At 38.6% G+C, this 27,235-nt stretch overlaps 1 protein-coding gene across 1 annotated transcript in view; it reads left to right on the top strand.

Annotated features, from left to right (window-relative positions):
• The window catches only part of snta1 (syntrophin, alpha 1), a 32,533-nt gene extending 5,568 nt beyond the window's left edge, over positions 1-26,965 (top strand). The window contains exons 2-8 of the mRNA XM_041980934.1: positions 2,412-2,597; positions 20,387-20,582; positions 20,859-21,048; positions 23,193-23,323; positions 23,743-23,939; positions 24,957-25,144; positions 25,562-26,965. Of these exons, the coding sequence (XP_041836868.1) occupies positions 2,412-2,597; positions 20,387-20,582; positions 20,859-21,048; positions 23,193-23,323; positions 23,743-23,939; positions 24,957-25,144; positions 25,562-25,654 (1,181 nt within the window). The 3' untranslated portion in view covers positions 25,655-26,965. The remainder of the gene's footprint in view (positions 1-2,411; positions 2,598-20,386; positions 20,583-20,858; positions 21,049-23,192; positions 23,324-23,742; positions 23,940-24,956; positions 25,145-25,561) is intronic.
• The last annotated feature ends 270 nt before the right edge of the window (positions 26,966-27,235 follow it).

Consider the following 27,235-nt stretch of genomic DNA (forward strand, 5'->3'; position numbering starts at 1 on the left):
AAAATGGGCTCTAAAGCTCATGTTACAAAAATAAGTAGTAAAAAAGATTGTGCATTTTATTCGAACACGCTGCACGGTGGTGTGGTGGTTAGCGCTGCAGCCTTGAAAAGTTTGTGTGATTTAAGTACTTGAATGATGAAACTTGTTGCTAACATGTATGCTTTATGATACAGTGGCTTTGAGACAACTTTCTTTTCAGAACTAAAAGTATATTTTATCTTTATCTTTCTCATTTGGCACTAGGCTTTAGAGCTCGCTTCCTTCATTTGGCTTCAGTCCAAAGTGTTCCCACACTGCAGCTGTGGATTGCAATTTTAAACCACGTCCATCTGGACTTACAGTGTTGTTCCATACGTGTTTGCTTCAAAATACAGCCAGAAACCAGAATACTTGTCAACTTTGAGTCACAGGTCAAAAGGTCAAGGGAAAGAAAACTCAAATAAGCCATCTAGAATTTGGTTTGAGTGGCTGAGATTTTGGATGTCGTCTGTTAATTATCTGCCTTGCTAAGTCTGTCTCCTTGTGACATACATGTGAGGTTAAGTTTTGATTCAGGATGGACTAGGCAAGAGTGTGGACGTGCATGGTTGTCTTGCTATGTTTCATGTTACCAACTTATACAGACATGCCTTACTAAAGCTATTTACTCACCTACAGTAGCTTAATCATGAAAACAAAGCACAGTTTTGCAATTTTCCTTGCTGAATAAAAACATATCAGCACACTAATATTACTGATCCTGAGGGGACTCACAGCTTGTTGTTTCATCAAGGCATAATAGTAAAAAGTAAGAGATACTTATAACATGTTATAGTGAAACAGACACTAACCTGGAAAAGGACAAGATTCACTGTCACCGTGGGGGTTTGTGTGAGTTTGTGGAGGAGAGGCCCACCCACAGTGACACTCCAGCATGGAGCAGACACAGGCTGTAAGCAGTGCAATCAGAAGTGACAGCAAAATTGGTCTCAGCTTAATTCTTAATATTCATAAAACTTAAACCTTGTAAAAAAAAAAAAAAGCTTTGGTCTTTTAAAGTAGTGAAGATTTTTAAGTTTATTCCTGCGTTAGGTTAGCTAAAATGATGTTGACATTCTTAGGGTGTTTGTCCGCATAGCATTTTTCCTCTTGCAGAAACCGCTGGCTTGGCACTTGGAAGCGCCCCTTCCCATCATCTTGTCAAAAAAAGCATCCTACTCACATTAATATTGACTGCAGAGCTCGCAACAAGCTTGCAACTCATATGCTGATAAAAACACAGCACTCTCCAGCAATATTGAGTGTCTGAGTGATCTGCTTTAATGGGCTTTTCTTCGCATGGTGTGATCATTTCAGTCTGACATCTACTCGATACAGAAGGACATTATTAGAACTGGTTATCCTCTGTTTTATAACACTAAACTTTAAACCCCTTAACCCTAGCCTCCACAGGAATCCCTATTAGGGTAAATCTAAAGAAATTGCCCTGAAAATTCAACCTGTACAAGATATATTTAAAAATTTATTAAATGTAATCCTTCTTTTAAATAGTTTCTAGCTTGAAGGCCACACTGCAATGCCTTTAATGATGATATTTTTCAGGAAGAAGAAGCCCACAGTGAGAATCCATCAGATTACTAGCTGACCTTCATTTAACTACAGAAAGAGAGAGAAAGAAAGGGTTGGAGGGGGATGGAGCGGACATGATAGAATCTACAGAAGTTAGTACAGGAGCGTTATTGCTGCTGTTGGTGACTGTCCTCGTGCTCTTTTAACTGCAGTTCATGTTACTTTAATTTAGATCATTAAAGGGGCAAGAAGTGAAATAAGTTCACACAAGGTTTGCTGTTGTGCGTTCTTCTCCCCACCTCCAACTCGCCCGCTAAGGAATGTGCAAAGTGCAAATACAATGAGCAAAATAATACCACTATGTTGTGGAACATGTCAAAGTAACTTGTAACGTTTATGTTGTTACTTACTGTCCAGGAGAAGAGCTAGCTATAATTACCCCTTTAAAATAAGGACTGCAAAGGTTAGAATTAAGATAAATGTTGGATGAAAGTTGTTTTTTGTTTGTTTGTTTGTTTTTGTACGTTTCCAGAATTACAACTACTGATTTTTCTTGTTTTATGCCTCACAAATTGGACAGTCTGTTGTGGAGTCACAACCGCTATATTTGGCAACATAGAAGAAAACACATACATTAATTAAATATTTACTCTTTACATGTACCGTGTTTGGTTTGTGTGATTAGACAAAAACGATACTTGAATCTCCTTCGTAAATCTAAACAATGGCCAGAAGTTTAGTGTTATAATTGCAACGTGCAAGAATAAGCAACTTTGTGGAAAAAGTACTGAAACAATTTTAAGATGAAATAAAAAAATCTTTTTTTTTGTTTTTTTATTTTTGTTTTCTCTGTTATTGTGCAGGTGGAAAAGAAAACAAGATGCCGATCCTCATCTCCAAAATTTTTAAAGGCCTGGCTGCAGACCAGACCGAGGCACTTTATGTTGGTGATGCCATACTGTCTGTCAATGGTTATGACCTACGGGAGGCCACACACGATGAGGCTGTGCAGGCACTGAAAAAAACTGGCAAAGAAGTCATCCTTGAAGGTAAGTTTCTTTTTAATTAAAATTCATTATTTTTAAAAAAAATTGTATAATAAAGAAGCACCAAACCTGCATTTTTTAACCATGTATTTCTGATTGTGAGGAAATGAAATTGTGATATGGTATGTATTAGTCAGCACTCTTCCACCTACTCTCTCCTCTCCACAGTGCTAACTAGAAAGCAACAGTGGGAACGTTTGACACTTTAACATATTTTGATGCATTTCTCCAGCTGTTGTTGATTTTAACTAAAGGGGGATGTGTGACAAGTAGAGAGACTCTCTGTTAAGTCCAAACTCTGATCAGCCTTCATTAGAAACATCCAAATAATGACTTGGATAAAAACAGTGAAAACTCAGAATTGAAGAAAATTCTTCCAGCTCGCTTGCCTAAGTGTCTCTGGCATATCAATGAGCACCCTTCCCAAACACCAAGCACTTTTGACTCATATATAACTTAACTCTTGAGTAGAGTTTAATGGGGAAATTACATACAGTAAGAACTTGTGTGTGCAGGAAGGTTTGCAGTGGACTCAGCAGGTGTGCTTCTTGTCTCTTGGCCTCACTGTTTGATATAAACAGCACAGCAAAGATCCAGTATCTCACAGCGCTTTTCTGTTTCATTTGTTCTGTGCCGTCTTATACTGGATGTGTTCAAGCGCAGATGTGAGTGTGTTAGTCTACCAGCAGGTGTAAAACAACACGTGGAGTCTGAGATTTGATGGTTAATCGTGAGGACAGGGAAAAGGATTAGAGACAATCTTTGCTTTATCTAAATGACTGCCTAACAGGAATTTGGGATTCCCCCACCACGCTTGTTTTTAAGTCTGATTAATGACAGACATATTTTTGTACTGGATTCTATTGAGATGCTCTCGAAAGTGTCTTTGTGAGCTATGAAAAACAAACTTACACAGTACTGTATCTGAAGGAGGAGAGTTACCAGATTACCATGTTACAGCATTGTTGTGAGTTAGCCTGCATAGGGGAGTAGCTTCAGTCAGCAGAGAAGACACAACTAGAGCTTCAGCCAGGGGAAATCATTGCAAATCCTCCTGTCTTACATGTCCACAGTCAGGCAGAAAAGTGTTGATATCAGATGGCTCAGCCAGCGCTGCTCTGTGATCCGTCATGTCAGGAATCATTTCATGGGTTTCCTATCTCTCCAAAGGACCAGATAGAGGAGTGAGGAGAAGAAAGAAGCTTGGAGGCTAACTCAGGGGTTTTAGTATCAGCGTGTGCACACATGTACATTCACAGTTTCTTTTATGTCTTTTAGTTTTTAGCTTTGTCGCATGTGTTCATGTGTGTCCGACCTGGAGATGGTTCTAATGCCTGATCTATATCTGTCGTGGAGTATTTTTAGGTAATATTAGAACAATATAAAAAAACAGTTTTATGACATTTTAAGTCTACGAGCTTTCCAGTCACAGTTGTTAATCTGTTTAAATTTTCATTTCTATTCCATTTCACCTAAATACATGAAGTTGAAATGCAATGTCTTATTTTAGTTTTTGGCACTTAATCAAGATAGTCAGAAACTAACTCATTCTTGGCACTACTGCAGTGTTAAAGGTTAGGCCTTTCTTTCATGTGCACAGCAATAAGCAACTACCACTGCTGTGCTCAAGGCGGTTGTCAGCGCTCCGTGAAATTCACAACACAGACGGCCTTGACTGAGATCAAGGTGAAACTGCCTCCATCACATTAAGATAACTGGAAAGTGTGAACAGTTATGCTCGAATCTGTCAGATTAGTGCTTTCGTAACATTTAAGGTAGTTCTGTTAAAGGAATGCTTGGTATTCTACACCATTGTCAGGATTTCACACTAAATATTTAAGGTTAGGGTTTGGTTAATGCATTTTGTTTACTGCAAGAGCATGTGCATTAAAATAAAATGATGAGCTCTGTCTCATACCTTTATCAATCTAATCAGGGTGAAGAATGTCTTTAAGGAAAATATGTATTTCCTTCAGTAAAAGTTGACTGCTAAAGGGTCATCTTCAAAATTGTTTGCAGTAGATAGATTTTTTATGAGGGTTCAGGTTAGGGTTTAACTAAATCTTTTCAATGGGCCACACAGTTGCTTAGCAGCCAACAAGGCAGTGAAAGGGCAGCACTGGCCAGGCTCCAGGTGTAAGTGTGAATAAATGTGAACCTTCTTACCTTAAAAAGCAGTTTTTGTATGGTGATTCTTTTCTAAAAGTGTTTTACTTGACTCTACTGTTACACTCTCTATTGAAATAGTGATGGAATAATCAATGTCTGTGTATGAGAAAGGACATGAGAGGGTCAGATAAATATAACAGACCAAATGAAACCATAAAAGCACAGCTGCCTTCATTTCCTCCCAATGACATTTGCAGCCTGACTTGTGTGTGTCTGTGTTTTCATGTAAAGGTGTGAAAAGACATGCGCTTTGCTTTGTCCATACCTCTGTGTGTGATGGTGTTTGTGTTGCATCTTTAAGTATACATAAGTCTATGTGTTTGCAGAAAAGAGAGAAAACAAATGGAGAGGAGAAAACAACATTTTCCATGTTACAGACTTCATTCTGAGTTGCTGTCACTATAAATATCAAAGTTGCTGCACTGGTTTTGTAAAATATGAATTGCAAGAAGATAATGACACACTTAGACATCTGTCCACATATATTTAATCTATTTTAGAGACAACTCTTGCTGAACATGTATCCATCTTTACAACCAGTTTGCCAACCAAGGCGGACTACAGTGTGTACAATTACACACACATACACACAGTAGCCATGCTGTAAAACTGCATGTGTGCATGAAAGAGATAGTGGGGGGTAGGGATAGTTGGGTTGTAAAGCAGTTCCCTGGGCAACCAAGGTCTGAGGTCTGACAGAAAAACGTGTGCACAAAGAAAATTTCCAACTCATATACAGTACATACACTTGCTTAACCTTCCTTACTTAGCACATGAAAATGTACACACATACAAAGGGTGTTATGCAAAGAAGAAGGATAAATGGGCTGCAGAGGACAGGTCAAGACACATAAGTAAGAGTGAATGTAAGGACCAGATTATTTATGTGTGTTTGCGCGTGTATTTGTGAGTGTTTTTATGTATCCTAGAAGTCAAAGTCCTGGTACACCATGTTTTGTAGCGCAGGAGAAGAATGTAACACTTGCTTGACCACAGCAGTAGACAAGATGAAGGGCACCCTCTAACTGAGCTGACATTAGGCGATTTAATGACAGATCCTTACTTACACTGATCCATGACCAAATACAGTACAACTTCAATACAGCTTAAAAAGGCCATATATATATATATACACATATATATATATATATATATATATATATATATGCTATGATTCCTTTCTCATGCTGTTGATGACATTTCTACACCTGTTGTGACGGGATAACATTGACGTAGTGTAATAATGTTGACAGATGACTTGACATTAGCAGGAATGCCTTATCACTTGGCAGGACGGGCTTTACAGATGGCATTAAACCCTTGACTCTCAAGATCCCATCCAGCTCTGTATTTTCTGCAGCCCTTTCACTTTCCACTAACGCTCCCATTCACCATTACATTTATCATTATCAACAGCCTCCAAGCCCTGTCCATGTTCCTTGTACTCCATTTCATAGCCACTTAGTATAAACTAAACCAAACTTTTAGAAAAATATAAACATGTTAGACATGCTGGCTGCTCTAAATTGAGTTTTTCAAAGTTTTGCATCAGTATGTTTAATTAGACCGTGATTATACAAAAGAAAAAAGGTACAGAAGCTGTAAAGATCTCCATCTCATGATTTGACATGTAATTAGTAGTGAGCTAAATTGTTCGTCAATTGTTTTGGCCAATAATGTAATAGGTCAACTGGAAAAAGCCTAATGTTAACAAGCAAAGAGGAGGCATATTGCCACCGATTGTAGCAGAGCTGGACCTACTTCAATGAATAAATCAATTCTCCTCCCATGCTTGTAGATTGTTACAAGGAGAATTGTCTAATTAAATGGTCCAGTCAAGCTGTAACAGCAAATCGACTCATCCATACATGTACTGAGTAACAGTCAGGCCAAGCAGGATGCCAGAACTGGGTCAGTATTAACAAACACTTAGTCAAGCAGATTATTAGTGTGGACCAGTGTTGGATAACTACTGCGTGTTTGGGTCACCAGCAGCATCATAAGCTTCTATTTTGCTGGGTAAGAATCGTGACATAGTGAAAGTTGGTGAAATACGACTGACAAAAAATCCATTGGTATCAGAGACAGTTAATACATCATCTTCCATCTTGGATCCGGATGAACTGTGACATATGTATTTAAGCTTTGATTTAATACACATAGCTAGATCATGTTTGTACTCAGTGCAGATAAGTTGGCCTCTATTACATCAGAACTTGCTTAGATATCCAGAGAAACATCATTCTCAGCGTGACTGTACAAATATGGTTTGTGTGCATAACAGTGACTAGCAAACTGTGTGAAAGAGCATGTTTCCCCATACAGGAATTTTGTGGACTCTTCTGGTTCACTCTGGTCTGTCCTTTCCATTAAGGTAGTTCAGGCTCAGTGCACATACACACAGGGATAAAGCAGACTTAGTTATGGAAGCTCAATGGCCACACTCTTTCACTTGTCTAAACATTTTTTAGAGAAGGAATGTGTTGTCAAACGTATCAAGTGTCCTGGTTTCTGTCATCCCTAGTGGGCTGCTGACCAGTGTATACGCATGAACTATTGTTTCACTATGAACAAAGTATATTTTATGTCAACTAAAGATATTTTTTAAAGACTAGAAATTATATGTTACATATCAAATTATAAATGTATTATTTATGTTTTCCTTTTGGGGATTAATAACGTATTTTTTACTGTTTCTGGCAGGGTGAAAATATTTCTATACACATACATGACGGGCTATTTTTCTCTTGCGGTTTTCAGTCTTATATAGTTTGGTCGGTTGAAAACAGGTTTTCTTATAACGTTTTTCCTTAATAACCTGTTTCAAGAATAATGTACATTATTAGAGCAAGGTTTTAACATAAGTGAATAAGCAGGTCATCACCTTACAAGAATATCTACAGTTTTCTCTTTAGTTGCCCATTTTTAGCCACACTGACTAAACATTATCACACATGCAAAGAGCAAGAGATAATTATTAGTGACAGCCTCGGCTGAGTCATGCTTTCCATGCTGTTTAAATTGTCCTTTCATGCAGATGTATTTTAAAAGTGAGTTTCATTAAATTGCATCTTAAGATGAAACCCAGTCGACACAAACAATAAACATGTGATGGTATTTATAATATATATGATTACACTGACTGGCATCATTCCTCCAGACCTAAATATGATAAAAACTTACCTTAAAACTACCTTAAAAAGAATCTGAACATCCAACACAAGAAGGGTTGTGTTTAATGGGTGCCTGAGGTTAGATTAGATTAGCAGAGGTTAATTTGTGCTAACTAAAATATACTTCATCACCTTCAAGAAGCCCTAACCTTAAATCTAATTTGTCTTGTTTGTAGTTGAAAAAGAAACAAGGGATTTGCTATCCTTCCAGTTTAAAAGTGAGACCTTGATTGGTAGGTGTGGGCATTTATATTGCATACTGCATGCAAGTTGCATGTTGACCTTCAACAGCAGCAGTGTTGTAAATATAAGATCCACTTTAGCTTTGACCATGGCAGTAGTAGATGATCACGATCACAGTATTAAACCAGTGTTTTGTGTGCTATCGATAGAAGGACGAAGCAAAACAGTGTAGTTCTCTAGAAAGGTCAAGCAGTTTGAGTTGAGGCAAGCACTTTGAGTTGCATTTTGCTTAAAGGGCTAAAAATCATATTTCTTATCTACAAATCATGCTCTTCAAGGACATGTATCACTATAGCCCTGGAAAAGAAAATATACATTCCACATAGTCGTTTTAAGCAAGGCCAGCAGAGATATATACTCTCACCCTATCTTCCTTCACTGATTCAAATATGGTTAAGTGAGTGATTTATGGAATATAATGACTTTGGGGAGTAAGGTTTAAAGCTTCTCACAGGGACACAGCATGCTGCTGGCTAAGACTGTCTGCAATATTCTTTCTTTTATCAAAGTTCTTTCTATACGGTTCTGTTACTGCAGCAGTGCTTACTTCAGACTTGTTATCTGTTCACATATAAGATCGTGTGTAAATAGATAGTGCTCAGGTATGCAAGCATCATCACTTGCACATTAATTTACACTCATATTTCATTACACACATACTTCATCAAGCGTTCCTTCTTATCCAGAGCATGCCCCATGTCTTTTTTTTTTTTTCAAACCATGAGAAAGTTACCTGGAAAATAAGATTTTCTTAATTTACAGATGCAAATTCTTAGAGTGTTGTTTTTTAAAGCTGCATTTGCCCAGTCAGAGTTCATGTCTATCAGCTAATCTGTGCACCTGATGGGAAGCAACAGCCAAAGCATGGCCCTGATGTTTGGAGCAATCCTCACAGCAGCCTTCTTACTCTTCATCTCCTGTTCGTGGTTACTTTAAACTTTTAGATACACCCGTTTTCATTTCCTCCCTGTTTCTTATCATGGCCTGTCTTTAAAATTTGTTTGCACACTAGAAAGTGTCTATGTGAAAATATTCCAGCTTGGACTGTGTACATGTGTTGAAAGGTGAGCCTGCGCAGAGATAATACACACATGGTAAAGCTGACATGCTGATCATTTCTTTCTTCTAAATATGGATTCTTTAGTGGACCTATCAGTAAACATATTGATGTATGAGCCCAGCCAGCGTTGATAGTTAGGGCTTCACGCATGATTGGAGGGACCATAACTGCTTTCTTGAACACTTTATAACATAATTAAAAATTCTGGCTCTTGCCTTTGTGACATGATAATTATAACTTTTAAAATATGTCTTGCTCTTGTGGTCTGTGTGAATCCCTTATCTGCACCACCCCACCTTCAGCATCTTACTATTTAACTGGGTAGTTGTCCTCAATGTTCTCCTTGCTTCCCTCTTTACTGTCTTCCGCTCTGCAAGAGACTAAAATAACAGGACAGAGATAAAGGCCTTTCTTGTAATTTCAAATGTGTAATTATCTTTTTTATAGAAGTGTTTGTAGAGAAGTGCAGTGCACCAGGTTGATGGGGAACAGGATCAAACATGCATATTAATTAGAATTCTGGTGATTCTTTTGCAGATACAACTTAAGGCAGATTTATTGTCGTGTGGTCGTTTACGGCATAGCTGACGCTGGTGAGTTTGCTCTCGCACTCGAACGTAGGGAGTACACGTCATTCTGGTGTTGTGTTGCAGTTTGTCCTCCTAACTGAAGGTGGCAGCAGGGTGGTATCGGCTGGTAAACTCACCAGGTTGAAGTTCTTTTGATGGTTCACTTCAGTTCCGGTACATATTTTCTGTTTTAAAACAACAATGCGTCCAGTATGGTTCAGTGTCTTTATTAGAAGATAACGAAAAAATAATTCGATCAGCCTCTCATCAACTTGATCCACTGGTTGTTTTTAAAAATGGTGGTTACCATACAAATTCAGCGAGAAGAGCCAGATATCCGGCAACACGTGATCCCAAACTGACCAATCACAAGGGAGAACCTCCGCATAACTGACTGTGAAGCAGGGGTGCATATCAGGTCTGGAAGAGGTGCGTGTCGAGCCTCTGCGGACCTACGCTGAGCCTGCGGCGGTTACGGAGACCCCTCTCGACCATAAATTCGCTTTACGGTGGTGACACAGACTCTGCTCGAGTATAAATCCACCTTTATTTTTTATTCCTGTTCATTTTAGTTTAGTTAAAGTAGTGTATGAAAATATGTGTGAATAAAAGTCTGTATAGTGGGCAGTGTGCAGTAACTCAAAGAAGAATAACTTTTTCTTATTTACATTTAATAAGCATTTATACATACTTATACATACTTACTTATAATTAAAAATTTAATTTGTCTACGTATTGTAAGATGAGCTTATTTTTTTATTTAAAGCACAATATATTGGACCATTAGAATATAATATATTGTATTTCTACATAAATGTTTTTATAACTAGATGATGTTGGACCATGTTGAACTGGAAAGGTCTTTTTGTTCTTGCCTTTGGATGTGGGTTTCCTGTAGAAACAGTAAGGTGCATACTACTGCTGACAATACATCTGACACTTCCATAGAAATAAATCCCATTTATGTGGTGTTTTAATACTTTAAAGGGGCAAACAGAGAAATCGTGTCACCACAAGGTTTGCTGTTGTGCACTGCCTGTTGCACAAAACCAACCGTGTCTTGAGCCACAGCTCCCTCTACCTCTTCCCCCCTCCCCCCACTCGCCTCGTCTGCGAACGAATGTGCAAAGTGCACACAGTGAGCAAAATAATATCACATTTTTGTGGTACATCTCGAAGTAACTTAATAAAAATAACATTTGTGTTGTTACTTACCTGTCCAGGAAAAGAACTAACTCCGAGTCAAATTCTAGCCCCTTTAGCGCTCGCAGTGCTCTCCATTTTGTAAATACAAGGCCACCGTTAATCTGGGTTTGTAAGATCTGACGCTGAACAGGTAGACACAGTCGCAGGTTGTAGTTTCTAGAAGGTTTAATTAAGTTGGTCAGTAGAGAGAATGCATGAGCATAGACATGACTAGACAAGGAGTGGAAGTGGACTGAAGGTATATATAGGGATGTTGACAGGTGTTGGTTGTTAGGCTGATCAGGGAGCGCAGGTGGTAGCCATGATGGCGGAGTCCGGTGGGTATGGGATTTGTAGTTCTTTCCAGGGCTCAGTATTCTGGAGATGATGAGCGGGCTGGTGGAGGAGGCGCAGGCCTGACAGGGTTATTGCCGTTTCCTTATCCGACAACTTCTTCACCAACAGCCATTGTTTTTTCTAGAGATAACGTTGGATTTGTTGTCGTCAGTTGAACGTTTCATTCCGCTATTTTGCTTCAAAAATATGAGCTGCCATTGCTCGCTTGCTGTAGTCTTTTATAGGAAGGGAGGGCCGAAGGCTCCGAGAGGAGAGAAGAGGCAGCGATTCACATGAATGGACAATGAACGTTTGGCGGGACGGGCCGGTAAACACGGGGCTGGTGACCAACACTGAGAGACAGTGTGTAATGTCATGTCATCTAGAAATGACAAATTTCTGCATAGTGCCCCTTTCAGTATTTAAAAATCAAGCTTGTTTGCACTCTGCATTGCTCTTTAAAAACTTTTGCATGGAACTCGTGAAGATTATTGATGCAACAAAGCCAGTGTTAGGTGTGCATTTCAATCAAAAAGACAGTGAATGTAATCGGAGAGCAATCTTTCCACATCAATCAACTTCGGTAGTCTGGAGTTGGACTGTAGCTGTTGGGCCTCTGGGCGTATCTCTGCTGCAGAAGATAAACCCCACCCACACAGAGCTTGGTTCCTTTTTCCTTCAGAACTGCTGGTCCGTAAGGACATTGTGCTTACACTCAGCAAGGAGTGGATTAACCCTCAAAATAACAAAGCTTTAATAAATGGCAAATTTCCCTTAGACCTTTTCACCTCTCTCTGGCAGCAAGTTTGCTTAACAAGCCCCTCACTGCACCCCTCTGCCCCGATCCTGGGCCCCTGATAAATTGGTGACCCATTCTTCCTGCCATTCTATCACTTCATTTGGTGTTTAGACTGTCTCACAGTATTGTGCAGTACATAACTGCTGGGGATAGAGGAAGAGGAGATTGGTGTTTTCTTTAATATAATTCAGAATAAATAAATGACATAAAGCATAAACAAGTACTAACAAAAGCATAATCTTTTTCAGCATTCCTAAGACTGCTGATTTAGCACTAAAATAAATTTGACTTACTATAGCAGCATTGAACTTACTGAGTTCTTTATAAACTTTACTTTTAGAACCTACTGCTACTTAATCATTGCCTGATTTCCCTCAATATAAATAAAATTGAAATGTAAACAGAACCAATGAGTTGCACAGCCAGTCACCACTTTGAATCACGCTGAGGAAAATATAAACAGACCTAAAAATGGAGAATTGGGTTTCTCTTCATTTCAAGCAGAACACAGAAAGAAAAAGTTGGGAAGTAAAGTGGAAACATTTTAAGCTGGACCGTTCTGTCACTTTTTTTCTTGTCCTCTGTCAGATCCTGTTCAAGTTCCCTTCATTTTCACTGTTGAATTAGGATAATTAACTCTCCTGACACACTATGCAAAGTAATCGAATCTGTGCTTTAGCAGTATGTGCATTAGTTTAAAAGTCTGATTCACTGGTCTCTGCCCTCTCTTAGCTTCTCTCACACCATACACCCTTCTAACGTTGGCATTTATCCATGATTTTAATGAGATGGGCTATAGAAATGATGTACTAATCTAAGAGAAAGACATAAAAATAACTGAAACATTGGGGACATGTAAAGCTAGAAATTCATAAGTTAGCAATGGTTGCATTTACAGCTCTTAAAAAATCTATCTTTACATTCTCTTTCTTATTTGCACATATTTTGTTGTAGATAAAAGACAGGGTTTGTGCAAATTGTGTGATAATTGATTTAGAGCCATAACAATCCAGTAATGCCGAGCCAAGATGACACAAGCCAAGCAGAAGAAAAGATGGGGCATGTTTCTGAGTGGTAAAAAAGTTGTAGTTTGAAAACATTTCATTGTGATCATACTTCCAGAGTTGTCAAAAAGCACAAGTCCAAGCAACAGAGCTGAAAGGGAAATTGCTTAGTGAAAGCCTTGTTGCTGATGCTGGGCTGGTGCATGGGCCAGATCAGAGCTGATTTAACTTTAGAACAATTGATTTTCCACCACCACCACACAGCCACATCATTACCTTCAATGTCTCTTCCATCATATTTATGGACCTCCAATTTGTGCATTTTAAATTTCTGTAGCGCGCCACAGTGTTTTCTACAGAGACCAGCATTTGTCTCATTATCCCTTCAAACTGATTTCTTAATACTCTAGTTTATAAAAGGTATTCAGTCCCTGCTTGTAAATGCTCTTTGCAGTGGCAGCCACCATTTCTAAATGCTGAACAGTATCTACGAATGTTGTAAATTTAGTTGAAAACAGCAGTTGAGAATGCTGCTCTGCATGTCACATTGAGGAACGTTAGTGCTACATTTTACTTCACATCCATATTCAAGGCCAGTTTTATTATTTTCTCCTGAGTTTTGTCGACCTGATGCTACAGTGGCCCTGGCTTTTGAAACTTGGAACTCACAATATAGTGTGTTTACTGTGGCACCACCTCTTATTGCTGATGCCACTGCTTTGGTAGTCAAAACAGAAAAAACTGGTTCTGAGTTAGGTTCTGGATCTAAACCAGCACTGGAATCACCTTGACAGAAACTACCCCAAAACAGTGGGTTTGCTAAAGATAGAATAAACTAAAAAGAGTAATGAGTCCAAACTAGAACATGTTTGATGTAGAGAGGTCCCGCAGCTGATTCGTTTGACTCTTGGTCAGCAGTGGCCTTAAAAGTTTCAGGATTATTTTCAAGCTGAGTTACTTTCCAGGTATGAAGTAAATATTAAATCAGTTTGTCAGACTTATAAAATTGGTAGAATTTTATTTATTTAATTAAATTGAGCTTGGTGTTCTCCCTGAAAACAGCAAGTGTATCTCTTGTTTTCTACGACTATTTATGGTATTGTTTTGCCCCAAGAAATCTTTCTCAGAGTATTACACTGGGGCATTCTTTGCCAGACAGAGTTTACAGAGCCATCTGCATGTTTCTGAGGTCAGTGGCTGGCCAGAGACATTCCAACTACTCCCACAGTAACCAGTGGAGCAAGAAGGAAGGCTTGTTGTTCTATCCAGCTACTGGTGCTTTGACTAGATACCTGATAGTTTAAGGATATGGAGATTCTAGAGACTGTATACAGAACAATGCATCCAAAGGATCGGGAAAGATGGACTAATGGCGTATAAGTGTATGGACACAGTTAACTTAAAAACAAACCTCTTTCATTACCTTTCCTTTTTTGGCACTCAGATGTTTGCATCATTTTGGTCCAACAAAATAGTATTAGCTATTCACAGTTAAATATGTAAAACTTTACCAATTTGTACAGCCCAAGAAACAAACCAGCAACACCTCAAACCACTTTTCAGTAAATTGTGTCAAAACTGAATTGGCTGAAAATGTGTGGTCAGGATTTGTGAGGTTCAGTGTAATAGTCAAGATTTCTGCGAGAAGCTTAATGGCAGATCCTGCAGAAGAGGCAAAGGAACTCTCTCACACACACAAAAGTAGTTTCTCTGGCTGCCAGATAAGCTAAAGTAATAACAGTGCCATCTCAGCTAATTTTAGCTCTGTATTGAATGTGCCGCTGCTGGTATTCATGGCAAGATTTCTGTCTGAGCTTAGCTGTGTATTCTGTGTCTGTATTGCCTGTCTCACTCTTTCACACTCATTTTTTTCTTTCTCACCGTCGTATTTTCTGTCTCACTTTTCTTCAGGCTCACTCTACTTCTCTATTCTGATTTTTTAAGTGGGGACATGACTAATGCCTGACATTTTGAATCTATGAAGCACCAAGTTTAACCTTTTTTGGGGGGTGGGGGGGTCTTTCAGTCTGAAAGGCAAATGAAAATTGTAATGGGCAGTCTGCTTATGTCCTGCTAGTACTGCTGTACTTTCTTCCTTAATAACTTTACTATTCAAAGTGTAGGATTAATTGCATGAGTGAGACATCCTCATCAGATGACCATAACTTAAGTGGCCATCTTTATATCTCCACCCACACTATGCTGTTGCCCAAACAATGTAAAAAGACAGCTGAATTGGCAGAATTGTTTAAGCTCAACCAAGTTGGAAGTGGAGTGTTGCTGCTTAACTGTTTTCAAGGCTTTTCATATCTGAGATGCTCCGTCGGTTTCTGGTGAAGCCAATTCTGTTTTCTCTGCAGGGTTCTTTTGATTGAGATCATGAACATACAATGTTGCCATCACCAGCGTTGACTGTAAAGGTGTTATTAATGAAGTGATGATCACCATACACTTTTGGGAATTGTAGCCATACAGCTGAATCTGAGAAGTCTCTCATGGTCTAAGAGTCATTCAGGTGACTTTTGGTGAACTCCTAGGAAGTTGTCTTGCCTCTGCCCTCTGCCTGACCACTCTGCCATGAAGACATTATTAGTGGAGTGTTTTTAGTTGCCTTTTTTGTAGGGTTCTTCCATTTCCACATGTTAACTCTGGATCTCATTATCATTGATCATTGGTCCTCTGTCCTTAAATACTTGAAAATCTTTTGGTGGTTTTTAAACTTTTTCTTTAGTTTGGAAAAATTGAGATTCAAGAGCTTTCAGACACAAAGTGCCACCAAAATGTTCTTCACTGTGCCCTGTTCTGTGCCTTGACATAATCCTGTTTTGCTGATCTACGGACAGTCTATGTTCCTATTTACTTCCAGTTAATCCAGTTACACACAGGTGGATTTGGCTCAGTTTGTAGGATGATCTCAGGGATTGCTGATAGAAGAAGGAAATGAGAGCTCAATTACAAATGTCATTAGTGACTGAATAAAGTGACTGAATAAATATAAAGGTAAATAGAATAATGTATTAAGCCTCTTTTCCACCAACGGTGCGAGTCGGGACGAGACAGTTAGGGTGTGGATATGGTTTGTAAACTGTAATATCATTGCGTTCCCACAGCCAACCGCAACCTTAGCTGAAAGGTGGAGTATCAGCTGGATAGCAATAGATACGTCAGCTACGTAATAGCATGACGCCATCGCAGCATAATGGCTTCCTTAAAGTATTACCAAAACACAACTCAGAAACAAAGGAGACTATGCTGTTGCCTAAACAATGACAAAGACAGCTGAATTGGCAGATTTGTTTAAGCTCAACCAAGTAGAAAGTGAAGTGATCATCCAACAGTTTGTGTTCTTTCGTCTTCACAGTGCTTTGTAATGCCATTTAAACTGAGATTTAATCAGCAAAAGAAAATCTGTTGCTCTAAACAAGGAGCCATTCCTGCTTTGTCTTTATGCCAGGTCGCATTTGAAGTAACTTTGTTTTTCAACCAATCAATACACAATATTCAGTGTGTCAAGCTACACTTTTATGCGTTGGATTGGTTAGATTGGTACCCCAACAGAAGGGTCACAATAAAGTAGGACGGGTCAGGTCCGATTTTAGGGTACCCTTCCAAGTTTTTGCATGTGGAAACAAAGAAAAATGTGTCCCAACCCACACCTGTTAGTGGAAACGGGGCTTTATTTCCCTCTTAAATTACTAACCACTCCAAAAACCTCTTTTTTTTTTTTTTTTTAAGAGAAAAACTTGAAAAGAATCTGAAACTTTCTGTCTGTGCTTATTAAAGAGTGCAAGAGCCCTTCAATGATAGAGTCCACTTGAGACAATGAAGTACCCAATCCCATTTCCAGGCTTCTCTTTGTGGCATTGCCTGACTTAATGAGATTGACCACATAAATTTTGAATGGCCTTAGTGAGGAACAAGAAAACAGTTGGCTTTCCCGCGGTACAAACATCAGTGTGTTGGCACAGGAACAAATGGACAGAAGCTCATTTCCATGAAACATTACATATGCAGGTTGACAGCTACTTCAAAGCCTGTACATATTGGTTTCTTACTGCTTGTACATGTTCCCAGTCTAAACTTGTGCCTTGATTTGACACAGATGCACTTTTTGGTGCCTTAAGCTTTTTTTTTTTTTTTTGCATAGTGAAATAGGGGCAAATAAACATAAAATATACGTACATTATTTTTAGACTCTGATTACACAATAATAAAGTGAAATTAGTATGGTGAGAAATTCAGATTTTTAAAAAACAACATTGGTTGTAGAACAAAGAAAACAATATGAAACAAAACTGCTCTTCTTGAAATCCTTTTTCATTCAAGCATTTCTTAACCAAGGATTTACAAAACTAAGAGGGTTGGAGTTCATTGAAGTAAAATTTGAAATTCTCTTCACCGATTTAACTCAACTCATCTGATTACATTCTTACTTCATCTTAAAGCTTAAAAGACCAACTGACTGTAGAAAAAAACCACCACTTTAGTCTCTGATATGTAAAAAACTCGCAGGGGAATGTGAAAATAGCTTCTTTTTAAGCTATAACATTCATGCTCATGCAGCACAACAGCATAAGATGCATCAAGCTAATTTAAATACTTGCCTGAAAAATAACTTATTTATGGTTAATGTAACACACATTGTTCTCAAATCTGTACAAGCAGATTCTCCACATTATAAACTGTTTCAAGTGGTCACACTCAGTATTCGGTGCTATGAACATTATGTCAGTACTGTAAAAGTAATGGAACTTTGTTGAATCATATCAAAGAGCACGTACCCAGGGATGATAATTAATGAAGAGCAAAATACACTCCACATCATACTTCGCTTTTGATCCTTTTTTATATGCTCACTCATGCAATGTGTGAGCAAGTTTTTGTGTAACCATGAAACCATTCTGGTGGACCATTGTTAAAAGAATTATGTCAAATCAGCCCCAAGGAAGGGAATTAGTAGAGGAAGAAAGAGTGTGTGAGGCTAGCTTATTGAATACTTCATATCCAAAATGGGGCAAAAGAGTAAGCTTTTTCAATAATTCTTCATAGATTTGAACAGGACATCTTCAGTGGTAAGATTTTGTTCTTATCTTTTAGGGACTGAAACACTTCAGTTCCTCAACCGTAAGCAATCGACTTCTCTGAGAAGAGACACAGAGCCAAAGATCAGACACTCAATCCACACTTAATGTCTATTTGGAATGATCAGTTTACCTAACATGCATGTTTTTGGACCATGGGAGACAGTCAAAAGTATCCTGATATAAAAGAGATGGAAATTCCAGAGAAAAGGGAATCGGGAACTCCTTTCCTGTGTGTGGAGTGCGAAGCACCGCACTGCTATGTTGTCAGTTTAATATGGGGAATAAACTGAATTATGAGTGAACTACTTGTTGGAAATGAGACATGAGGAGCCAGTGGCTGTCAGTGGGTCTATTTTGGTAATTGGAGGAAGCTCCCTCTTACTCCTGTTGTCCAGTGCCATGACTCCTCTGCTTGCCCTCTGCTTACTTGCTGTTTGTACTGTGCAAGAAGAGTGCTTCACACTTCTACAGTGAAACCAGAGCTTTGCCTTCAGCCTCCTGCCTTACCATGTCCTTTGGGCTATTTTTACTCCAGCAGAGGCTACTTTTACTAAACCCATACCACAGCCTGCTGAACTGGAGCTGAGGCCATGTGTTTCCATGTGCGGTTCTCTGTGTAGGTGTATGTACACTGCTGTGTGGTAAAACTTCATTTAAAGAAACATGTGCACATAGTTTTGAATAGTGGCCTTTCTGTGTGGAGTTTGCATGTTCTCCCCGTGTATGCATGGGTTTTCTCCAGGTACTCTGGCTTCCTCCCACCTTTAAAAGACATGCATGTTAGGTTAATTGATCACTCTGAATTCTCCCTTGGAGTGAGTGTGAGTGGTTGGTTGTCCCTCTATGTTAGTCCTGTGATGGACTGGCAACCTGACCAGGGTGTACCCTGCCTCTCGCCTGCTGATCGCTGGGATAGGCTCCAGCTTTCTTTTGACCCTGAGTTGGACTAAGCGGTATAGAAAATTAATGAATGAAATATCTTAAGCTCTTGTAAATTTTTTGAATCGCATGCCACTAATTATATATTATATCCCTAATAGTTTCTAGGGGAACAACTAAAAGGAGTACAGAATCATTGGTATTTTTGATCAAGTTAACTGTATTACTCAAACACACAGCAAGACAGCGAGAGTGGCACCACTGATCAAAGGTCATTATTGGCAGGAATAAATAATATTCTATAGATAAATCACTGTATCTGCTCACAAAGAAAAATTGACTATACAGCTGTGGAACACAAACAAGGTAAAAAAAAAGGTAAATGAACACAAATAGGCTGTGTATTTGTTGGCCCACAGCAGGAAGGTTTTGTTTCAACCTACAGGGCCCTTTCTGTGTGGAGTTTGTTATTTTCTCCCTTTGCCTCTGATGGTTTTCTCCAAATTATCTAGCTTCATCCTGTAGTCCTGTGCAACGCAATGCATGCTAAGTTAATGGGTGACCATAAGTGTTAAAGTGACCTTTAGTTACATTTCCATTAGAGGGGATGATCTAGGCTGCAGAGTATTATTAGAATGTGGAAGAGACAAAACAGGATATAGAAACATAACTTAAATGTGTGAGAAAATTAAAGATATGCAAGTTTTGCCCAACCACTTACATTTCACTCTGTGCTTATAAAACATGGATGGGAGAACAGTATGTGTTGGCTGAATGATGGACTGGTGACCCAGTCAGCTGCCTTCCAAGACTCTTTATACTGTCAGGGGGAATGGCTAATGGATGTATGAAAATCTTCAAATTTGGTTCATGAATTCTACAACATGTCCAGCTGTGCTTGGTCACCCATGCAGCTGTGTTAGTGCACAGCTGGAAAGAATTACATCCCCATTCGGCCTCCAGCTGCTGCTCATGCCCACTCCTCCTAGAGTCAACCTTGACAGAAAAACAACATTAAGATGAAAAAATAACTAATATCCATTATTACATTCATCATGTTTGGACTGCTTTCTACACAAAAGAGCTTGACAGGCTTTGTATCCAAGTGAGAAAACTTCTTTTTGACAGATGGATTTTAATGCTATTTTGAAACTGTTTCTAACGGCTACAGTTTTTTTGATTCGTTTTCTAATTTAAAAACTTCTGCTTTCACTAAATGATGTTGTGTCATCTTGTGCTTCCTCTAACTTTTTCATCTAATCCTCCCTGTCTCAATCTTACTCTCCTACAGTGAAGTACATTAAGGAGATGTCTGCCTTCTTTAAAAGCTCTGGGTCCTCTGGAGCAGGCCTCCCGTGGGATTCTCCGCCTTCTACACCTCAGAGGGGCCCTGAGCTCTCCCCTGCGGAGGTGAAAGAACCTCGCAGCATCCCACTGAAAATGTGCCAGGTTTCACGGAAACAGTGCCCCCCAGACACAGAAAATAGGTACTACAAGTGAAATATTTTCTGTTAAATGTCACTTTTTATCCAGTTGATGCACTTCTGAGGAAGAAAAAAAAACCTGCAAGTAACAAGATGACTTTAAAGATCATTGTAAAGGGGACTTGGTTTTTTTTTGTACTCACATATCCTCTTTGTTAATATCTAAAGCTTCCTCTTTACCCCCAAGCTTTAATCTCTGCCATTTAATTTCTGTGTTTCTAACTCATTTATGTCTATCCTCTTTTTTTCTGTCTCTCCTCCTTTCATCTCGTTTACCAGGTATTTTGAGGTGATTTCATCCAACAGAAAGAACTCTGTTTTCCTGCGGGCGAAAGACCCAGCCATGGCTCAGTCTTGGTACAATGCCATTCAGGCTGGCGCCGCCAACCTGTTACCCCGAGTGAAGGAGGAGATGAAGAGCATGCAGTCTGGCATGGAGGTCAAACACCTGGGCTGGATTACAGAGCAGGTATGGAAGGATGCTGATGTACATGAGACGTAGAGCTAAAACGACTTTGTGCTATTCTATATTTTGCATATTTGGTCAAGTGATGGTGGTCTGATTCATTCATCTAAATGTTACCCACTTTTTTTCTGATTCTTGTACAGTGAATTTATTTTTGTTTTAAAATGTGAAACGACAGCACAGAGTTAAAAAAGACAAAGGCATATACACAGGACCACATTTGCATGCCAGTTACCTAAATATTTTATTAAAAGTTGTATTAAAATGTTCTTTTCACAACTAGTATTGAGTGCATTTTAAATATAATGTTAAACATTTATTTCTATATATGTTAGGCATACTTTAATTCCTTATTCCAGCTTCTACTGTAACACGGGAATTTGTCCTACAGGGGATAAAAAAAGTCTTAATTCCAGATTTTGATTGGGGCTAGCTAATATCTGCTGGCATTTCTTATCCAATCATTTATAATGGGTTGGTTTTCAACTGGGTATGTTTTCTAACCCTAGATAATTCTAGTTCATGTAAAGCAGGTGGGATGACACTTCATTATTATGGATCTGGAACCAACAAACGATAATCCAGAATGAATATGAGAATAAAATAAAACTTCTAGAAAACTGAAAGCAATACAGCTGCTGCAGTTAAAGCAGGAGGGAAAGATGAAGAACAAATATGTTGACTAAGTGAAATCATGTAAATGAATAAGCTGGTCAATCTCACCAACATCTGCAGTATATTCAATTCTAGCTGTTTCTAATTCTTTTTGCATTCAAATGAAACCCATTCAAACCAGTCAGTAGGCTAATTTTACATGTCTAGGTTTGTTTTCTATGATCCACACTCCGAAACGCTAAATTAAAAGGATTTTAGTCTCCCAGTGATTTTAATTAGTTATTTAAAATATTTTCTAAGATGGACATGCACATGAACAGGAACGTACAGATATAATTTGATGCAGTTTAGCAGGTTTGATGTGCTGTGTGCTCGTTCTCTGCTTGACATAACTGCTTGGGGATTTTATATAGTAATGATCTTAACTGAGACAAAATCAAACAGCTCAGAAAGTCTGAATCAAAAGACAAAAGACACTTGATGCAACATTGTCTTCTTTATTTTGCTTTACTTTTTTTTGCATGGTGGTGTGGTGGTTAGCACCACTGCCTCACAGCTAGCACGTTGCAGGTTCGAGCCTCGGCTAGGGGGGAGGTTTGAACAGTTGCCTTTCTGTGTGGAGTTTGCATGTTCTCCCTGTTTATACGTGGGTTTTCTCCGGGTTCTCCGGCTTCCTTCACCATCCAAGGACATGCAGGTTAGGTTAATTGGTCACTCTAAATTCTCTCTAGCAGTGAGTGAGTGTGAGTGGTTGTTTGTCTCTCTGTGTGGGCCCTGCGATGGACTGGCAACCTGTCCAGGCTGTACCCTTTATTTTTCTATCTCAACTGTATCAATTTTAACCATAAGTTGCCAGAGTGATAGACCCCAGTAAAAAGAGAACCAGCTGCATGATTCTGAAAACCCAGCGTTGCATCTGAAGCTACTTCGCTAAGCCACTAATCCTGCTTCACAGTACTGGCCTCTGGTGGAATTAGTCAAGCGTTCTCAGCACTGGATTCCTGCTCCCATCATAAATGGGAAAAGTTTGAAAATCAGTCTCACTTGTTTTTGAATAAGCCAAACCTAAAAACCTTTTACAAGGAGCGTATTTTGCTTAACTGGAGAGCTAACATGCAAACACATCCATGTGCGGCACCAAAAGTTGTTCACGTAGATATTCCCTGATATAATCAAGCAGGACCGTTTTTCACATTATTCAAATCTTTGTGAAAACTTTCTGTTTGTAGTTTGCTGGTTAGGAGGTTGTTGTCTTGTGTATTGAGGGATAATCTTATAAAAAAAATAACAATGTAGGCAGCAGAAAGGGGGCTAGAATGCTGTATTTAATGGTACACTTATACAGTTAGATTAGTAATTGTAGTAGTAAACATCATAGTATAAAATAGACACAACACATATTTGTTTTGTGTGTTTGCATTTTACAATGAGAAATGTAACCAGCTGGGGAAAGAGGAAATGGGGAATAAGACCAGTAGTTAGGTAGAAGTTTAAATGATTTATTTTAGTGTAACACAGTTTTTTGTGTGCAGGTATCTCAGGGTCCAGAGAGACCTGTACTAGCAGTGCTGACTGAGAAGGACCTGCTCCTGTATCCCTCCTTCCCTGAAAGCAAAGAGAGCCTATGCAACCCCACCAAGAGTCACCCGCTCATCACCACCAGGTTCTCATGCACAAATGCCTGCATACATATATATACATGTAACACATAACGTGTGACAGTTGTAGTTTTTTTTATTTTATTTTATAAATATATATATATATATATATATATATATATAAAAGTTTTTCCTCATGAGATGAACAGATCTGCACTCCACCTCGTACAGCTTTACCGGTTCATACTCACTCTTTCCATAACTGCACTTTGGGACATTTTGTGTCATAACATCACATTTATTTGGAAAACATTAGTGTTAACAGAACCTATGAGTCATGTTTTTCTCTCCCTTCGTTCTCTCCTGTGCACTCCACACCTCACTTTCCATCTTTCCAACCGTTTCTGTTTTGGCCACATAATTCTTAATTACACTCTTTCTCTGCCACAGCTTTGTGATATTTTCCTCTCCCCGCCTCCCCCAGATTGGTCCACTCTGGACCTGGAAAAAGTTCTCCTCTATTTGACTCCGAGCTGTCGTTCGGCCTCCGTTCGGGCACCAAGCAGGGCGTGGAGACTCATGTGTTCAGGGTGGAATCCGCCAAAGAGCTGTCCACCTGGACTCATCTGCTGGTGGATGGTTGCCACAACGCTGCTGAGCTCATCAAGGAGGTCACCGCAGGTGCAAAGATCCCTTTCTCTCTTCATGTTTGCAGCACACACAAATGGAAAGTGTAGTTCTTTTTTCCATGAGCTGTCTAAGATCCCACGGGATTGTTTGAAAATATTTTCCCTCAATAATGCTCTACGTGCTTAAAAGAGCAGAGAATGAAAGAAGAAAGCATTGTTACAAGTTCTAATGAGAACCTTTTGGCTTCTGATTTGTCTTATAAACACTTGATTATCTAACTTTTATTCACTAATAATAACAAAAATATTTAAAGAAGAAATTACCAGTATAAGTTCATTCTGACCCACAAAAGTCGTGAAAACTGAATGTTTTTCCTCTCTACAATAATTCTCCCCAGAAAAACAAACTTTTTAAAAACTACATCAAAACTGTTTTTGAAGGTACAATTAATAATAAAAATCAAAAGAAAAGGGAAGTTTATCTGCTGGGAGTCCAAACATCAAGCTGCTATCAGTTGCAGTAAAATGTGCCCATATTTTTAACACACTCCAAATCAAACGTTGTTCTGAACACAATGATTCAAAATCTGTCTTCTTTTGCAAATTCTCCTCTGTAGTTTTAGCCTGTTTGAAATGAGTTTTAGACATTTGGGAGTTTTCTTTGTCAGTAATTTCTTTGAAGCAGTTTAGTGATGAAAAAACATAAATCTCAAGCTGCCTATGTGGTTTCTAGTTCACAATCTGTGCTGAACGGTTTGTTTTATTTTATGTACATAATATTCCTGCCTTGTCAGACATGATTCAGTTCAGACACAGTGCAGTAATAGCGCTGTACTGCCCTCTGCTGGTTGTTTGAGGTGGCGTCAACACCAACAGAAAATTACCTTTTTTGATATAAATTTTGGAGTCCGATTCAGAATGAGGGTTACGTTCACTGAGATTTAGATTGATTATTCTTCCCTAACAATAACAATTTATTTCAACATAATTTTTTAGCATATTAAAGAATTATAGCCATAAGAGACAGTTGTCTACTTTTATATAATCTGCATCTTTTCTGTCTTTGCAGCCTGCAGTTGGAATGGAAAAGAGTGCACCCTTGGAGTGCACATCGATGACGGTTTCACACTATTCACAGAAGAAATGGGTGTCAGGAAAAGCGTTCTCCTCCAGCAGCCCTTTGAGCGCCTCCGAATGTCCTCAGATGATGGAGTTCGTATGATGTTCCTGGACTTTGGAGGCCCTGAGGCTGAGATTGTGAGCTATACTTTAAAAAATTTATAGAATAGCTAAAGCATTGCCACCATAAATGTAAACCCTTATGTTAAATAAGTCAAACATTAGAGTAGAATTTAGACTGGAAACACGATCTAAACTTTTTCATCTAAACCAAAATCTGAATGATCTTCATGGGAAATTAGAAAATTCCTTTCATTGGTAAAAACAACAGGATGTGACCAAAACTATGGAAAAATACAGTGAACTTATACTATAATCACTCTGTGTGGCAACATATTGATTTATATTAAAGATTTTTTCATTACCTTCCACTATATCCTTGTTAGCATGTGATGTTAATGTTGAGTGTTGAATAATTTGTTTTATGTTATTTGCATACCCAGAAACTACTATGCCTAGATGTTGATTTTTGCTCTTGTTTCTCCTTTCTCTCAGCAACTTGATCTCCACTGCTGCCCGAAGACCCTAGTCTTCATCATCCACTCTTTCCTGTCTGCTAAGGTCAAGCGACTTGGCCTCCTGGCATGATGAAAGCCATCCATCCAGAACATCACAATAGGAATACTGAGTGAAACACACAGCCTCTGAAGACTCTTGACAATGAGGCCCAGGACAAGATGCTGACAAGCTCTTTGTTTCCAGCCTCTAAAGCTCATCTTCTCTGGTCAGGCACCCCCTGAAGTTTTACTTGTGTAAGAAAAGAGAGCTACGACAATGATGGACCTTTGTTGAATTTGTAGATGTGAGGTAAAATGATGTTTTTACAGTTGGTGCAAGCCAGTAGCCACTTTATGGGGGTCTGCCATCTGTCAAAGCCGTCTAAGTCAGTCATGACACTTGATTATGGCAAACTGTGTGACTATGACAGGCTGTATCTTAATGTTTCTATGCTTGAAGTCCCAACCTTTTTTTTCAGTCATTGTTTAGTTTTATTTTATGAGTCACAGCAGGCCTTTGTCATGAGCATCTTTTCATCTTTCAGTCTCTTCTTTCTGTGCTGTGAGGACAAAACAAAAGTTATTTCACAAGTGTCCTGATTGATGTTGGGCAAACAGTTCTTACGTAAAAGCAGCTTTAGTGGAGTGACAGGATGACACGACTGATTGCTGCATGATCAATACATGCAGACACTGTACAACTAAAGTGACACACTGTTTATGTAGACTGTTAGTTGCCCTTGTGTAGAGTTATTCTATGTAAGAAGCAACATTTCAAGATGTCATACAAGGTTTTCATTACAGCTAAAAACTGTATTTTATGTTGCTTTTGTATTTTAACCCTACTCATTAACAAAGACATGAGAAAGGGGATAACAGTTTATTAAATTATAAAATATGATTCTTTTAATGGTGTTAATATGTGAGCAATAAATTAGATTTGAAATTCTGAATAAAAAGACAAACCACCTTGAATCTCATTATTATGATCATGCATCATCGCAGTTTTGGCTTCATTTCATTTCGTCCCTTGTGACGATATTTGTTTTTAAAAATAAAAAGATAAGATTCAGTTTGCTTAAAGAGTGCCATCAGCAGAGATGGAAAAAAAAACTTTTTCAGACAGTCCATACACAATTTGTCCAACATTTAATTATGTCTGCTCAAATTCCATGTCAGACATGTTGTTTACATCACTTACTTCTTTAGTGTTTATTATGGCTGAACATTTGCAGTTTGGGTCCTTCGTGCTCACTCCCCACACTAAACAGACTTGTATTAATATATATTTCAAAACTAAAAGTTGTCTGCTTCAAGAATAAACTGTATTGTATATTCTTATTTAAACAAAGGTGTGCCTTGCAGGGTTGTTTGTATATAAACATGTAATAAAATTTGTTAACTTTTATTGTTTCCTTTTCATTTGTTCAATTCTTGAACCTCTCTTAGTTTGATTTGTGCCTCGGTCATGGAAAAGTGAACAAAAGCTTCTTTCTATCCTGAGATGGTATGTATCAGGAGGTTAAACAGCTCAACCTTAGTAAGTCTTAAAATTAATTTAAAATAATCTTAGATAAACAATATAACACACCACAGTATAAAAAAATCTGAATGTCCTGGGAGAAAAATAGCTGTACTTCCACAGTATATTCTCTGTTGCATTCACAGAATG

Source organism: Melanotaenia boesemani, chromosome 3 (genome assembly GCF_017639745.1).
Source record: "Melanotaenia boesemani isolate fMelBoe1 chromosome 3, fMelBoe1.pri, whole genome shotgun sequence".
NCBI classification, from domain to species: domain Eukaryota; kingdom Metazoa; phylum Chordata; class Actinopteri; order Atheriniformes; family Melanotaeniidae; genus Melanotaenia; species Melanotaenia boesemani.